The sequence below is a fragment of the Trypanosoma theileri genome (genome assembly GCF_002087225.1).
Source record: "Trypanosoma theileri isolate Edinburgh chromosome Unknown TM35_Tth_5_V1, whole genome shotgun sequence".
Lineage (NCBI taxonomy): Eukaryota > Euglenozoa > Kinetoplastea > Trypanosomatida > Trypanosomatidae > Trypanosoma > Trypanosoma theileri.
Window position 1 is genome coordinate 157,059 of NW_021639847.1, and position 14,525 is coordinate 171,583.

The 14,525-nt window shown below is 40.4% G+C and overlaps 7 protein-coding genes across 7 annotated transcripts; all 7 read left to right on the forward strand.

Moving 5' to 3' along the window:
• Positions 1–235: 235 nt before the first annotated feature.
• Positions 236–2,944, forward strand: TM35_000051570 (uncharacterized protein; the record flags this gene model as incomplete). Its single annotated transcript, XM_029022812.1, has 1 exon — positions 236–2,944. The coding sequence occupies one exon, from the start codon at positions 236–238 to the stop codon at positions 2,942–2,944; it is 2,709 nt and encodes a 902-aa protein (XP_028885627.1).
• Positions 2,945–3,597: 653 nt separating this feature from the next.
• TM35_000051580 (uncharacterized protein) lies at positions 3,598–4,515 on the forward strand (the record flags this gene model as incomplete). The annotated part of the gene is made up of 1 exon (XM_029022813.1): positions 3,598–4,515. One exon carries the CDS (start codon positions 3,598–3,600, stop codon positions 4,513–4,515), a length of 918 nt encoding a protein of 305 aa, XP_028885628.1.
• Positions 4,516–5,030: 515 nt separating this feature from the next.
• TM35_000051590 (uncharacterized protein) lies at positions 5,031–5,804 on the forward strand (the record flags this gene model as incomplete). Its single annotated transcript, XM_029022814.1, has 1 exon — positions 5,031–5,804. The coding sequence occupies one exon, from the start codon at positions 5,031–5,033 to the stop codon at positions 5,802–5,804; it is 774 nt and encodes a 257-aa protein (XP_028885629.1).
• Positions 5,805–6,124: 320 nt separating this feature from the next.
• Positions 6,125–8,185, forward strand: TM35_000051600 (uncharacterized protein; the record flags this gene model as incomplete). Its single annotated transcript, XM_029022815.1, has 1 exon — positions 6,125–8,185. The coding sequence occupies one exon, from the start codon at positions 6,125–6,127 to the stop codon at positions 8,183–8,185; it is 2,061 nt and encodes a 686-aa protein (XP_028885630.1).
• Positions 8,186–8,867: 682 nt separating this feature from the next.
• On the forward strand, positions 8,868–11,012 carry TM35_000051610 (uncharacterized protein; the record flags this gene model as incomplete). Its single annotated transcript, XM_029022816.1, has 1 exon — positions 8,868–11,012. The coding sequence occupies one exon, from the start codon at positions 8,868–8,870 to the stop codon at positions 11,010–11,012; it is 2,145 nt and encodes a 714-aa protein (XP_028885631.1).
• Positions 11,013–11,536: 524 nt separating this feature from the next.
• On the forward strand, positions 11,537–12,934 carry TM35_000051620 (uncharacterized protein; the record flags this gene model as incomplete). The annotated part of the gene is made up of 1 exon (XM_029022817.1): positions 11,537–12,934. One exon carries the CDS (start codon positions 11,537–11,539, stop codon positions 12,932–12,934), a length of 1,398 nt encoding a protein of 465 aa, XP_028885632.1.
• A 596-nt stretch (positions 12,935–13,530) lies between these two features.
• On the forward strand, positions 13,531–14,355 carry TM35_000051630 (uncharacterized protein; the record flags this gene model as incomplete). The annotated part of the gene is made up of 1 exon (XM_029022818.1): positions 13,531–14,355. The coding sequence occupies one exon, from the start codon at positions 13,531–13,533 to the stop codon at positions 14,353–14,355; it is 825 nt and encodes a 274-aa protein (XP_028885633.1).
• Between the last annotated feature and the right edge of the window lie 170 nt (positions 14,356–14,525).

The window sequence follows — 14,525 nt, forward strand, 5'->3', positions numbered from 1 at the left end:
TATATATATATATATATACATAGAGAATGAATGCATGAATGAGTGAAAAAGAAAATAAAAAGGGAAAATGAACAGAAAAAGATGAAATAGATAAATGAGATCTGCATGTGAAGAATGGACATTAGTGTTTTCTTTACAACAGTAACCATTTAAACTCTCTTTTTTTTTTTCTCTCTCTCTCTCTCTCTCTCTCTCTATCTTTTCTCTCTCTTAGTAACAAATGTATACAGGTAGGATGAATGGCAATAGTGACTATCGAAGAGCCTCTCACGAAACACCAACACGGCTCCAACATCTACACAACCGCCAACAACACTATCATCCGAGAGAAAAACAACAACAAAGAGAAAGAGAAAGAGAATGTGAAAAGTCAAATGGCATCTTTTCTCTTCTTTCCTATCGTCCTGTTACCTCCGATCGGCATTCCACTATAAAGAGATTGGATTCTCCCAGGGGAAATGCCCTTCAACATCTTGTGCTCTCTCCACTGCACACACCGCGAGAGGGAATACCTCAACAAACAGTAAAACGATCCCTTTTGGGAACTTCTTCTTCTTCTTACTCTTCTTTTTCCCAGCGCTTATCGGAATTATCATCACCTCTCTCTGTTCCTCCCACACTACAACGACAATCCCATAAATCAACACAACAGCAGAAGTCTCTTATTTCTTCACTTCCTCCTCATACAACTACTCTCACAGTGAATACCAATGGCAATAACAGGAATTGTGTAGTACCCATATCCAAACAACAACCATGTACAGTATCTTTACTGTATTCTTCTTACATGGCAGCAGATCTCATGGACTGGAAAATGAAAAGACGTCATGATGATATTGGCGCAATGGTGGAATTATTATCACTTCTAATGGATAGGGAAAAAGAAAATCGTCTTTTTATTTTACAAGAAGAAGCTGAAAGACGTAGAACTCTTCAATTCATTGAAATGGATGAGAGAGGAGCTGCATCTTTTTACTCTAATGCCCTTTCGGCAGCGTTATCAAGTTTATCCATTTCTCTAGGCAGAAGAAGAAGAAGTACTGATATAATGTACATGCCCCAAATGCAAAATAATTGTTTTGACTTAAAATCACATGCAACTGCAACAAGCATAACTACATCATCAACAACCAAAAGAGACCCTTCTTGGCGAAATGTTAATAAGCGAAGGAATATAATGGATGAATACGATAGTGATGAGTTCGTTAGAACATCCTCTGTTTCTGCCGTTATGAGCGATGCGGATCGAAAGTTAATGTTATCTGATGAAGAACTGGCATCTCGTGAACTTATTACCATTGTAGAAGAGGGCCGCCGTTCACTTCTCTTAAATGACCCTAACGTCAATGCATGTAGTCTTAATAGTGGCTCTCATCTTAGTGGAAGAACAGACAGTGATGAAAGGGATGATAATAATAAAAATAATAATTCTGATGATTATGATAATGATGACGATGATGATGGTGATATGGGAAAGTTTTTCATTGGTACTTCACAACCTAAGTGGTTAAGTCAAGGAACAAATAATGCTCACGATAATTATGATTATGATGATGATGAAGAAGAGGAAGAAATAGGACGGCGGCAAGACGAAACAGAAACAGATGAACAGAGTGAAAGAAAAGATAATTGCTCTTCCCAGGGATTTATGGCTGATCCTGATGTATACCAGCGGTATTGGGAGGATCGCTGGGTCTCTGGTACACCTGAGCAACCCGAGTATACGGCCCCTACAGCTATACCCCGAGAGGAATTGCTGCAATGGCGAGATGCATCCCGTGAGCAGGAACAACAAGAACAACTAAACCGACAGAGTTTGATACTACGTGATGAATTCGATATGGATAGTTTTCGACTTGCCGAAGAAGAACGCCTGAAAGCTTTACTAGAGGATCTTCTTCTTGAGGAGCGCCGGTCGCGAGAGGCACTTTTATTATTGCAGGCGTCCGATGCCTCGCGGCTGGCGGAGCAGAGTGCGGCCTTGTGGCACTCGCGGCGTGTGCAGGACGTCATTGCGCGCTGGTCGGATAATGTTGTGCGGGAGGAGGAGGCGGCGCGTCGGCGTATCTGCGGGGATTTCGAATATCAACAATCGGGATTGGCGTCGGAGGTGCAGTCGCCGTTAACACCGCACCGAGTGCGAGTGGGAAGTGAGCGGCGGGAGCGCCATGCGATCTGCAGTGCCTTCTGCGAGGGAATCTACGCTGCGATGACGGCTGCGGTGGAGGCCGTGATGGAGGAGGAGCGGGAGGAACGGCTGAGGCTGGAGCGGGCAGCACAGCCAAAGTATACACAGATACTGTGGGAGATGGAGTTGATGGGAGAGAGACAGGAATTATTACTGGAGGAGATGAGTGCACGTAAGGCGGTGGAGTATAATGAAGTGGGACAGTGGATGGATTTGCGGGTCCTGCGGGATCTACAGAGGAATCAACTACTACACACACGTGAACAATCAACATCATCTAATGTTGGTGTTGGTGTTGGTGTTGGTGGATCTGTAGAAAGAGTAAGAGAGATGAATGTACAGTCGCATGAAAGTTCATCTCACAGTGGTTTTGTCTTTGGTAGTGTCTCATCCCAATCAACTATTTCAGGACAGATTGAGTACGAAACAGACTCTACATTCTCATCTCCATCCATAGAGATGGAGAATGATGACATTGTGCCATTCAATAAAAGCCATAACTGGCAAGGCACAACATTATCATTATCACCATACTCACCATATACACCAATGGTAACAGCAGCCAAGAGAGGACGAGGAGAGAATGTGATGGCATCCATAGAAAGAGAAGAACGTAAAGAACGTGATGCCATTTTCGCTACATGGTTGAGAGGTTTTGATAATTTGATGGAATTAGATGTGATGGGCACCGAAGAGTTAAAACGTACAATTTTTTTTTGTAATGCAATTACAAGGAGTAGGGTTCGCTCCAATTAGTAGTATTAAGTGACCGGAATAAGGTCTTAGTGAGTTTCGGAAAGAAGAAAATGAAGTGATCGCATCGCAAGTGCAATCGTTGCTGCTTGCTGGTAGCGACGCTCTTTCATTCTCTAGTGACATATTACACAATTTCTTTCCATGCAAGAGTAAAAGTGAAAACAGTGAACATTACATACATATTATTATTGTTATTATTATTATTATTATTATTATTATTATTGTTTCGTGTATTATTATTATTATTATTATTATTATTATTATTATTATTATTATTATTATTTTTTCCTATTTTTTTTATTTTTTATTTTCCTTTGTGACTACCTTGAGAATGAAGTAAGTTTAAAAATGAACTCAGCATTGTGAAATCACTTGACATGACTCAGTATTTGGCGTATATATATATATATGTACATATTTATAAATGTATTATGTATGAGTTTCTTTCTTTATCTCTTTCTCTCTCTCTCTCTCTATGTGTGTGTGTGTTTGTATGTTTTTGTTTCGTTTATTTTTGAATTTCCTTTTTTTTCTGTTTTTTTTTTTTTCTTTTATTCTATGGTATTACTTAGATAAAGGGGGTGGAAGGTGGGGTGTGTTGATTGAGGTTTATATATATATATATATATATATATATATAGAAAGAAAAAGAAATGACACTGCGCCGTGTACGTTTTGTTCCTGTTTCACTCACAGGAATCCTTCGCCGTAGTGGCCGCTACTGCAGCACTTCTTCTTCAACACCAACCACAACCACTTCGACTTCAGCAGCAACGACACTGTGGAGTGTGGATTCCGCTGCAACGAGGGAGAAGAAGTCTCTCGCTAGCGTAGAGGATATGTTTGGACAAGTAGAGAGTGAAGAGAGCAACACAATGAACTCTGCTGAGGCCGCAGCCCGCCTCACGAGCAGCACACATGCTGTGGATGAGGCATTATTTGATTGGGAAGATGAGACCAGCAGTGTCGCTGAGGGTCTGCGGGATTTGTGTTTGGAAAGTGTCATGAACGCTGCGCTGGGGGAATTACACACTGCGGATGAGATCGCAGGCGTGAGTGAGATCAGTAAAGGCATCAGTCATAGTGGGAATAGAACCAGTAATCTTATTGCTAATGGTGATAGTGATAGTGATAGTGTTGATGATGATAAGGAGGATGATAGTGAAGAGGCCGATGATGGTGGAGGAACTATCATGGGGCGCACAGATGATGTTGGCATGAATGATGAAAGTACAACCACCAGAGCAGCAGCAGCAGCAGCAGGAATGGGATCTAAACTAGATGCGGTGAATGTTGAGTATGATAATGATGAGGAGGACGCATCAAGTCTTCTCATTGAGGAAGAAGAAGAACAGGTGGAAGAGTTGCTTCGGGCAGCTCAAACCTCTGAGACGGCTTCGGCTCTTTTCTTTAAGGACCAAAAGCATAAAAAGACTTCTGCAAAAACAACAACAACAGCAACAGCAAAAACATCAGCAGCAGCAGTAGCATCAGCATTTGATGATGCTGCAGCAGAGGGAGCAGAGTTGGAATCTGTGGGTGAAGTGATGCCATCACCGCAGCGCGTATGAGAAAGAAAAGGAGAAAATTAAAGAAAAAAAAAAAAAACAAACAAACATCATCGTGATAGAATATTATATCCGAGAATGAGAAAAATAAAAAGATTTTTCTTTTTGGCAAACGTGCCAGGAATACATTTTGTTATTGTTTTTCTTTCCATTTTGCCTTTGGTCGTTGTTATTCTCAGTAGAATAGGTTCTACCTTGTCTATCTCTCTTTATATAAATATAAATATATATATTTCTTTTCTGATGATTTTTCCTTCTTTTTTTCTCTGGTGTGTTGATACTCTTGATGTTCTTCATTTCAAAAGAGTCTTTTCTCCTTTTTGGCAGCTGCAACAAGGAGGAAACCACCCCCTCTCATTATCAAGGCAGTTGCAGCGCCTAGGTGAATATCGGCAGCGTATACTGTTATTGTGGCTCACCTGTGAGGGGGTTGATATTATCGGATAGGAAAGATACGGCATAATAATCACATTAAGGGAGAAGAAGAGAGAATAAATAATAAAGTAGTTTCATAACGAATGATTCGCATTCACCGTTTATGGACTCAGAGTGGGTCTCATGGGAATCATAATGGTATTATGAATGGTCTTCGTGTTCCTCTTTCTCGCCGTATTTTGCAGGGTAACTGCCATTCATTGGGTGCTTTTCTCATCACAGTGCGATGTGTGCAGTACGAACGTACATCTGAAACACTTCGAGGAATTAATAAAAAGAATCGCACCCTCTCAACACCATGGATTACAAAAAGTACAAAAGACTATATGACCGAGGAGGATGCGCAGGTGGCATCTGTTAATCCAGTTAAAGACAAATTGAGACGAAATTCAAAGGAACGTAAAGATCGTTTTCTACGAGTTGCGGAGGAAACAGACCGTATCTTTGATACTGAAATGGATAGAATGCGTGATTATAATGTGCGACGATGGAAAAAAGGTATTACTTTTTTTAAGAGACAAGGTTTGGCATTTACTGTACTTTACATTTCTGCTTATTTACTATGCCTTGGTCTATTATATGTTGGGTTTGCCACAGGAGTACTTAAAAAGGAAGCAGCATATGAATTTATGTTCTTTTTTCTTGAGAGGTACATTGATAAGGAGATGTTTTACACACGAGTGGAAGCGTGGGGCAAATATATTGATTTTGGATTTGCATTTGTAATCAATGAAATGTTGGAATTTATACGTTTCCCATTTATGATTTACACTTTCTATACTTTTCGACCGTACTTGACGGGAATTTCTAGGCGCGTGAAACCATCATTGTTTAGATGGAATGCTGCAGAGTCATAAAATGAGACGACAACAATGATTGTCTCCCTATGACCAGGTGTATGTTTCCTTTATCATTTTTTTTCCTTTCCTTTCTCTCTCTCTCTCTCTCTATATATATATATATATAGGAGTTTTTATTCCTTTGTTTTATATCTATATTTGCTTTGGTAATGACCCCATTATCTCTCTCCTTCTCTCTATCTCTCTTTTTTTTTTCTTCTTTACCATTATGACCAGTGTAGTTGAAAGGCAGAGGATACACATAGGAAGAAGGAAATCCCCCCCACCCCCCACCCCTCTTCTTTCTCTATCTCTATATCTCTATATATTATTCTTGGATGTATTTCGGAACACAGCAGCGGCCACAGCCGTCGGCGTTAGGGACTCGCGGCTTCGCGGCGGAGGTGGCTGGCCGGGATCGCGTGCGGTACTTCCGGCGGCCCGTCGAGGCGCACCCCCCGCTGGGCGGGTACGTTGATGTCGGCTCCGTCCGCTTCGCCGCCAGCGCCCCCTCGACGCCGCTGCCGCTCGGGCCCATCGCCCCGGGCACTTTCCCCCACGCCGCCCGCCCACACCACCTCCCGGCCATTAAGAAGCGAACCGCAAAGAGAGAAGGGGAGTTCGGGCGCCGCACACGGAGCGCGACACCATCGGAGAGTGCAACGCTCACAGGCACAGGTGCAGGAACAGGCACGCGGGACGCAGGGATGCAGACCGTCTACAGAGAGAATGAGGCACAGACAGTGCCATATACACCTGCCTACCGCATCCCGGAAGGTGGAGACCCTAATCCACAAATTCTCGGTCTCAGTGAACTCAAATGGAATGATGGATTACCGGCCGGCATGGAGGAAGTGGAACTAATTCAGCGGATTCGGCGTCGTCGTGCAGTAGAAGCATCCCTCCCACCAGAAACAGATGCAAAGTCTGCAGAGATACGTCACTTGGCACTTTTTGAACTGGAGGAGCAGGAACGAAAGGAGAAGGAAGAGCATATGGAAAAGATACGTCAGCGTCGTCTTGATGCAATCCGTGAGACACTGGAAAAACGTGAAGCGGCACGTGAAGAATCTAACCGTCGAAGACTTGAGGCTGTAAAGGCACAAAAACTTGCAGATCTTCGCCGTGTAATTGAGAGGACAGAACTGCGGCGTATAGCAGCGGGACAGAAATCCATAGAGAAGGGAGCATCTAAGACATCACCTTCTCCAGCTTTGGGAATGTATGCGGTGGATCCTATAGAATCCTGCAAGAATAAAAAAGATCTTATTGAAAGTTACTCCAAATATGGAGTCGCTGCCGCTTTACCACAGATTCCAAGTAGTACTACTACTACCCCACCTCCACCAGTAGGACCATCTGATCATTTCCGTCATTACGATGTCCGCCCAACAATGCTTACTATACCAGAAGGCATTCAAGAATTGGAAACTACTAAAATACCACGAATTCAAAAATTACCACCAAACGCTTTTGTTGCCCCTGAAAATTATGCTATTAATTCTTTACCAACGCTTTACCAACGTCGTGAAGCAACCCGTGTAGTGGATGCACTAGAGTATGTTAATGCCAATATTCATAAGAGTGAATCCCCTGAAGAGAATATTCATGTATTGGAGTTATACCGTGCTACTCCTCGCTTACAGAGACCTGATACACCTGAACTTGAACTTGAAGGTGACGCCGAAGAAGAATTGGAGGAGGCCTGTGTTCTACTTCAACGTTTACTACGTGGTCGTGCTGTTCAAAATGACTTCTTTGATGGAAAGGAACGTTGTCGTGGACTTATTGAAGAATTACAAGCAGCATCCAATGCCAAATATGCGGAACGCAGCCCAGAAGAAAAGAAAGTGGAAGAAGATGCTAAACGACGTGAAGAGATTGCAGATAGCCTGGGTGATGAGGCACAAGGTGATATTATCTCTGAAACCCTTGATTACCTCTTTCATGAACTCACACGACAACAAGATCTCAGTGCACTGGAAGAACTTCGCCGTGAGGCAGAAGCCGTCCGTGCTGATCGTGAGGTTAAAGAAGCTGAACTCCGTACACAAGAACGTATTCTTCACGATAAGGAAGCTGTTCAATACACTGCTTACATTCGTGCTATTGATGACGTTATAGAGTGTTACACACATGAGCTCTACACTGGCTCAGCTGAAGAGTGTGCAATGGAGGAAGCAATAGACACAGAATGTAAACGTTTAGAGAAATTAACATCTTCAACTCCTAGCTTAGTAGACCCTGAAAGTACGGAAACTTTGGTATGTGACATGCTTGACAACTTTGTGTTACCTACAGTTGTAGATATGGTATGCTTAAAATCAGATGAGTTGGATCGAAAGGCACCCGCTGCAGCAGCAGCTGAGAGTTCCCAAAGTATTATCCCTCCGAAATAAGGAGTAACGATGTTGATGAAGTTGTAAAGTTGGTTATTATTTTTTTCTTTTTTTTTCTGTGTGTGTGTGTGTGTGTGTTTGTCTGTGTGAGAGAAAGAAAGAAAGATAAAGAGAATACCTCCCTTTTTACCCCCCAATATGGTGGTGGAGTAATCAGGAATAGCAAAGCCTGATGGTGCTACAATACAAATTGCAGTAGCCCAGAGCAGCAAGTGGCACAATAAGTGCTTTTGACTTTATGTACATGCAACGAAGCCTCAATTTGACAAGAACCGAAAAAGAAAAGAAAAAAAAAGAAAGAAAAGTACGGAACGCAAGAACGAAAAAAAAGAAAGAAGAAGAGATAACAGTAGAAAACTCATATGGTCTGAAGCGTTGTGAATGAGGAGGAGCAGTAAGCAGCTGACTCCAACTATGTATCATTGCCTCTGTTCTGTGCCACCTTTTTTTTTTTTTTTCTGAATTTCAAATATTTTGTAACAGAGTTCCACGTGAATTAAACTGTTCCGTTTGTTATTTTTTTCTTGTTTTTTTTTTTTTTTTTTTTTTTTTTTTTTTTTTTTTAACTTTCTGGTAATCTATATTTTGCTACTTCTTTTCCCTCTCTCCCCCTTTTTTTTTTCTTTTTTTCTTTTTTCCCATTGTAGAAAGTACGCAAAGGACGACTATATCAATTAGGAGGATGCAGGCTAGTACGATGAAGTCTCATGACTCACATGAACTGATGGTACCGGTGAAGCGTCAGCGGCAGGAGTGTGAATACAAGCGAAGAGCAGCATCGTTTGATTCTTTGGAAACAGGATCTTCTTTACAGCTCCAACAGAGAAACCATGATAATACACGAAACTTTGAATATGCCAAAAAGGATGAAAACAATAGTAATGACGGGAATAATTATGACAGTAAGAGGATTAGTAATTGTGGTGGTGGTAGAAGTGGTAGTATCAAGTCTTGTTCTTCTTCTTCTTCCTCCTCCGCTTCTTCCTCTTCTTCTTATTGTTCTTCTTCTTCCTACTCATCATCACAATCCTCACGATCTGTGTCTCCTGTTTCTCCTCGCACCTTATCACTTCCTGTTCGTATTGTCCGATGTATGGGGAGTGGTAACAATGGTCAAGTGTTCCTGGCAGAGAAAACAGATGTTGACAACATTTCACATAGTGAAGAACGTGAGGCGGCACCGCGAGTGGGGGAATCTCACACATTCAACAATCTTCAAACAGAAAAGGATGGAATGTGTGAGGGGACAGAAGCGGGTAGTGTGGCAAAGGCGGGAAACACTTCCATGGCGGTAAAATTTATGCATGCCTCATCTCGACACGTTCAACGGGAGTTATTTTGCCTCAACTACTTGGATAGATGCCGTGAAGAGATTGAGGCAAAGGAAGCAACAGAAGAAGAAGAACAAAACAAGAAAAAAATTTTAGATTCTGAGTTTCCATATAATCATTTTTTAACACTCACGTCTTTTTTTCCGCCCTCTTCCCCAAAACTTTTTTTCACTCAACAAGTAGGAAAAAATGTCGCTATAGGATTAGAACTCCTTGGACCTGATTTGTTTGATTTTACAGAAAGTTATATTTTACATGAGGAAGAACTCTGTCTTGTAGGAATAGAACTTTTACGAACTCTTAACACTATTCATAAACAAGGAATTGTTCATCGTAGCGTTAAGCCAGAAAATTTCTGTTGGAACACAAATGAACTCCTAAATTATGATGATGTTGATGCTGGTGAGAATAGTGATAACAAATATAATTATTGTCATTCTAGTAGAACTAAAAATTCTATTTGTTATCAAAAGGATGAAATGATGCAATATATTGAAGATACACCTTCTTTCATGTTTAAAATCATAGATTTTGGCCGTGGTACTCTCATTAATGGCTTATCATCACCATTAATAACATCTACATTGTATGAACGACCTTATAGAGGTTGGTGGCATAGTCTTCGTGGTTTCTTAGGAAAACCAATGGGACAAAAAGATGATTTAATGGGTGTTGTGCACACCATCGGTTATTTACTTGATGACTACATCAGAGAAAAGAGCCATTCCGCTCCCTCATCACACTCACCGTCCTTTGACAGAGTGGATAAAACCTGCTGCAATAATAATGCTACTGCTAGTACTAATACTACTAAAACCAATAAAACTGCTATTATTACTTCTCAGTTTTTCTCCTCCTCCTCCTCCTCCTCCTCTTCCTCCTCCTCCTCCTCCTCCCCTTCTTCTTCTTCCTCTTCTTCTTCTAAGAGTACCAGCGATCCCACCAGAGAGAGCTGTGCTGCAAATGAAGGAAAGTTGGGCAGTCATTCTCGGAATGTGATGGCATGTAATAAAGAGAAGGGTAAAAAAGCTCGACCTCGCTCGTACTCATCATGTCGACGTCGTCTCGCTGATAAGATCAGTAATGCATACCGAACTGCTTCCAAACGGTACCGCCAAACCCATCGCCTTAGTGGTAGAAGAGAAGAGAAGAGTACTGTGCAGAGAATGAAAAGTTATAAGGGAGAAAAAGTATGTAATACTACTGAAATGCGTAATGAACGACGTGCGTGGATTGTGAATCATGTTGAAAAAGAGTTTCTACCATCCATATTACCAGACCGCTATTATCCTACAACCATGCCAACATGGTGGGTGAAGTGGTTCACTGCTTGTAGTGAGTGGTGTTATGATGATACGGTGTCAGTAGAGGAGATGTCTGTAAACATGTTGATGGGTTTATATGAACAACTACACAAGTCTGGAGAGAGTATGCATGAAGTGCGACGGACCCTCACAGGTATGCTATGGAGTTATCTGAAGAGGAGGGACCCCTGAGGGGAGAGAGAAGAAAGAGAGAGAGAGAGTGAGAGAAAAAATAATACAAGTGAAATGGTTGAAGTTGACGATTGGTGGAAAAAGAAGAAAAAAAAAAAATAGGATAAAAAGGTTAAAAAGACAAAGAAAGGAAGGAATAAAAAAAAAAAAAATTAAAAAAAGCAGATTAAAGATGAAGTTTTTTTTTCTCTATAAAGTGTTTCTACACCCATTCTGTATATGTTCTTTTATCACTGTTATTATTATTATTATTATTATTATTTTTACGGATTGACTTGTTTGAAAAAAAATCATTATATACATATATATATATTGATTTCTCTTTTTCTGTGTTTATTTCTCTGTATGGGATCATTGACAAGATTCAGTATACAGTGTTTTGGTATTTCTTACCATTGTATGATTTCTTTTCTCTTTTTTCTTTTTTATAGTCTGCGTTTTGTGGTAGAGAGTTTTTCTTCCTTAGGCCAAGGGTTAAAAGAAGAAGAAAAAAAAAAAAAAATAGAATAGAGATCTATAAACTTATGCGGCGAGGTGAGGAGCGATCTAGTTATTCCGCCTTTGTGCCAAAGTTAAGTATTAACAGAAGCAGCGAGTCCTTTCACGATCCCACAAGTTCAGATCCCTCTGAGAATGAACGTCGCTTTCCATTTACAAGTGGTGATCCATCACGGGGTTGGCGGGCTAACGTGAGTAGTTTAGATAACAGTGGGCGAAATCATAATCGCAATAGTGACACATATGATCAAAGTTCACCAACACCAATCAATACTAATAGATATCGTGGTGTACAGTCAATGGAAACAGACAATAAGATGAGATATAAAGCGAGAGTAACAGAATCAGATGATGATATGCAAGAACAAAGTCATTATTTTAAAACAAGTGGATACAGTAATCGTAATAGCAATATGAATAATATGAACATGAGGAGTAGGAATGTTAAACCAAATGATAACAATACTGCTCCATATTTATCTCATGTGAATGAAAGCTTTTCAGATGTGAACAATCAACGAAAAAGTGGAAGTTTCTCTTATGATAACAACAAACGTTCTGGCTTTACACCAGTATATGTACATCGTGTACGTCGTTCTGAGGCGGAGCAGTATGCACAAGGTGATTTAGCCGATTCTTCTCTAGATGATTCCTCTTCTCAGAGTTCTTCTATAGGCACCACCTCATCTGGGAGAGAGTCTGTACTCTTTGATATGGATGCTGAGCCTGTTGTGCCGGTAGAGTTAATGTCTACATCTAAAACAGAATTCTTTGATTGGATGCGACACCCACGTCATGTTATTATAGTGAGTCTTCTGCGAAGTCGTGGTTTACTCGCATCTCGTTATGCAAATCTCGTTGAATACCACATGTCTGAGTTGTTTCTACATTACATTGATCTTTGCTTTCAGGGAGCATACTTTGTTCGTTATCAACTTAAATCTTCACCCAAAGAACGTTTTTTCGCAGTTCGTATGTTGCCAAGAAATACAGTATCGCGTAATTCAGAGAAAATTCCATACTTGGTATGGACATTACATCGTACAGGAGTTCAGGTGGTGGGATGTGTACCACTTGAACAACTTGTGGGGATTACCATCAATACACAGTCTGCCTCCTTTCGCCCACACTTACTTTCATCTCAATTCATCACGGGTCCACGTGTGAATAACCATCGTCTTAGACTTCCGATAGATGGGGCCTTTTCACTGTGGTTTTATGATCGCCATCAACGTACGACAATGAGTTTAGATCTTCTTACGTGCAACCCAACTGTGTTAGATGTTTGGACAAAGGCGTTTAAAGGGTTTGTGAGTGTGAATAGCTCTTCTGTTGTTCAGATGCCTTTGACAAGTGAAGGCTTATCTGCTGAGCTAGATGAACTTTCACGACAAGCACAGGGACAACTTGCCAGTAACACATAGTATTACTATTATTATTATTATTATTATTATTATTATTACCCATTGTTAGAAATTCACTTTTTTTTCCTTTATTATTTTACTCAAACAACCAAGTCAGTGTATGATGATGATGAGTCTTAGAGTTGCTTTAATGTCGTGATTTTTATTTTTGTTTTTATGGGGGAGTTGTAAGAACGAAAAGAAGGGGGAAAAAAAAAATAGAGAAAAAAAAAAAATGTTTAACAACCACATTTATCGTTCTCAATATTGTAGACTTTTTCTTATTTTTCTTGTTTTTATTTATTTATCTACTCCCTTCCCTTTCACCATAAGTGTATTACCAATTTTTCTTTTTATGACTATTTCTTTTCCATTACATTTTTTCTTTCTTCTCTCTTTCAATCTTTGGAAAAAAAAAAAAAAGAAAGTAGTGAGGCAGAAAACAGAGAAAGAGCGTATATATATATATACACATACGCCTGTTTTGTTTCTGTGTGTGTGTGTGTGGGTGATAGAAAAAGAAAGAAAGGTGAGAACGAGTAAAAAGAAGAGTGGAACTAATAAATCCTGATATACAAACAACAACAAGAAAAAAAAAAAAAGAAAAGAAAGATAAAATGAATACTCGTCATAGGAAGTTGGCTCCTATTCCATACAAGCCATCTGAGAAATGGCACCTTATGCATGAGGAGTATTTTCCCATTTTTGTCCCTGACCGCCGTGAACAGGTGGAGTACTGGTATAATAAGACCGCAACCGGACAACAACGGGATGCCTTCCGTCGTATTTGTGAACGCATGTATGCACAGGATCCCAATAAACAAGAGCCAGAATACAGTGCGGCCTATACACGTAATATTGCGATATGTGAAGTAAAAGTGATGTTAAAGGAATATGGAGAAGTACTCTCCGAGTTGGGGAAGAGACTTGCTCGTGTTTGGATTCTACATGAGGCAACTCGTCGAGATAAGGAAACTTTTCGTGAGATCTTCACCGGAGCACAGACTCTCTTTATTCCTGTTTCCGTTATGAAAGCAGACTACGTAGCACCAGATGAGGAGGTTTACAAGGATATGGATCGAAGTAATTTTCTCTCCTCTGTGGACTGGAGCAGTTCAAAGGAGAGTGAAAAGAGACAAGAACTTCATCGAAAGAAGTTTGGTGAAAAACGTTTAACGCTTGAGCAACAACGTCCACGTGTGACCAAACCAAAGAACCAATTTGATGGTATCAATCCTCTCGCAACACTTGGGTATACAGATATCAGTGAAGAAGAGGCTGTAGTGAAACTCCGAGAAAAACTAGAAGAACATGCAAATTCAGATAGATACTACACTGTTGATGGATGTACAGTTTATGTTGCTGGAAACTCTAAAAAGATGAATCCAAGTGTCGCCAACAGTATAAAGGGTGGAGTTATTGCAACCATCTGTGAGGACTGAACAAAAAAGAAAAAAAAAAGAAAAAAAAACTATGGAGAGATAGAGGCTATTCATGTACTTGTGTTTCTCAGAAGAGATGTAAAAACATATCTTTTTTTTTATTTTTATTTTTGATGTTTAATTTCTTTGGTAGTTTTTACTACCTATTGTACCAAGTGCAAACAACATTG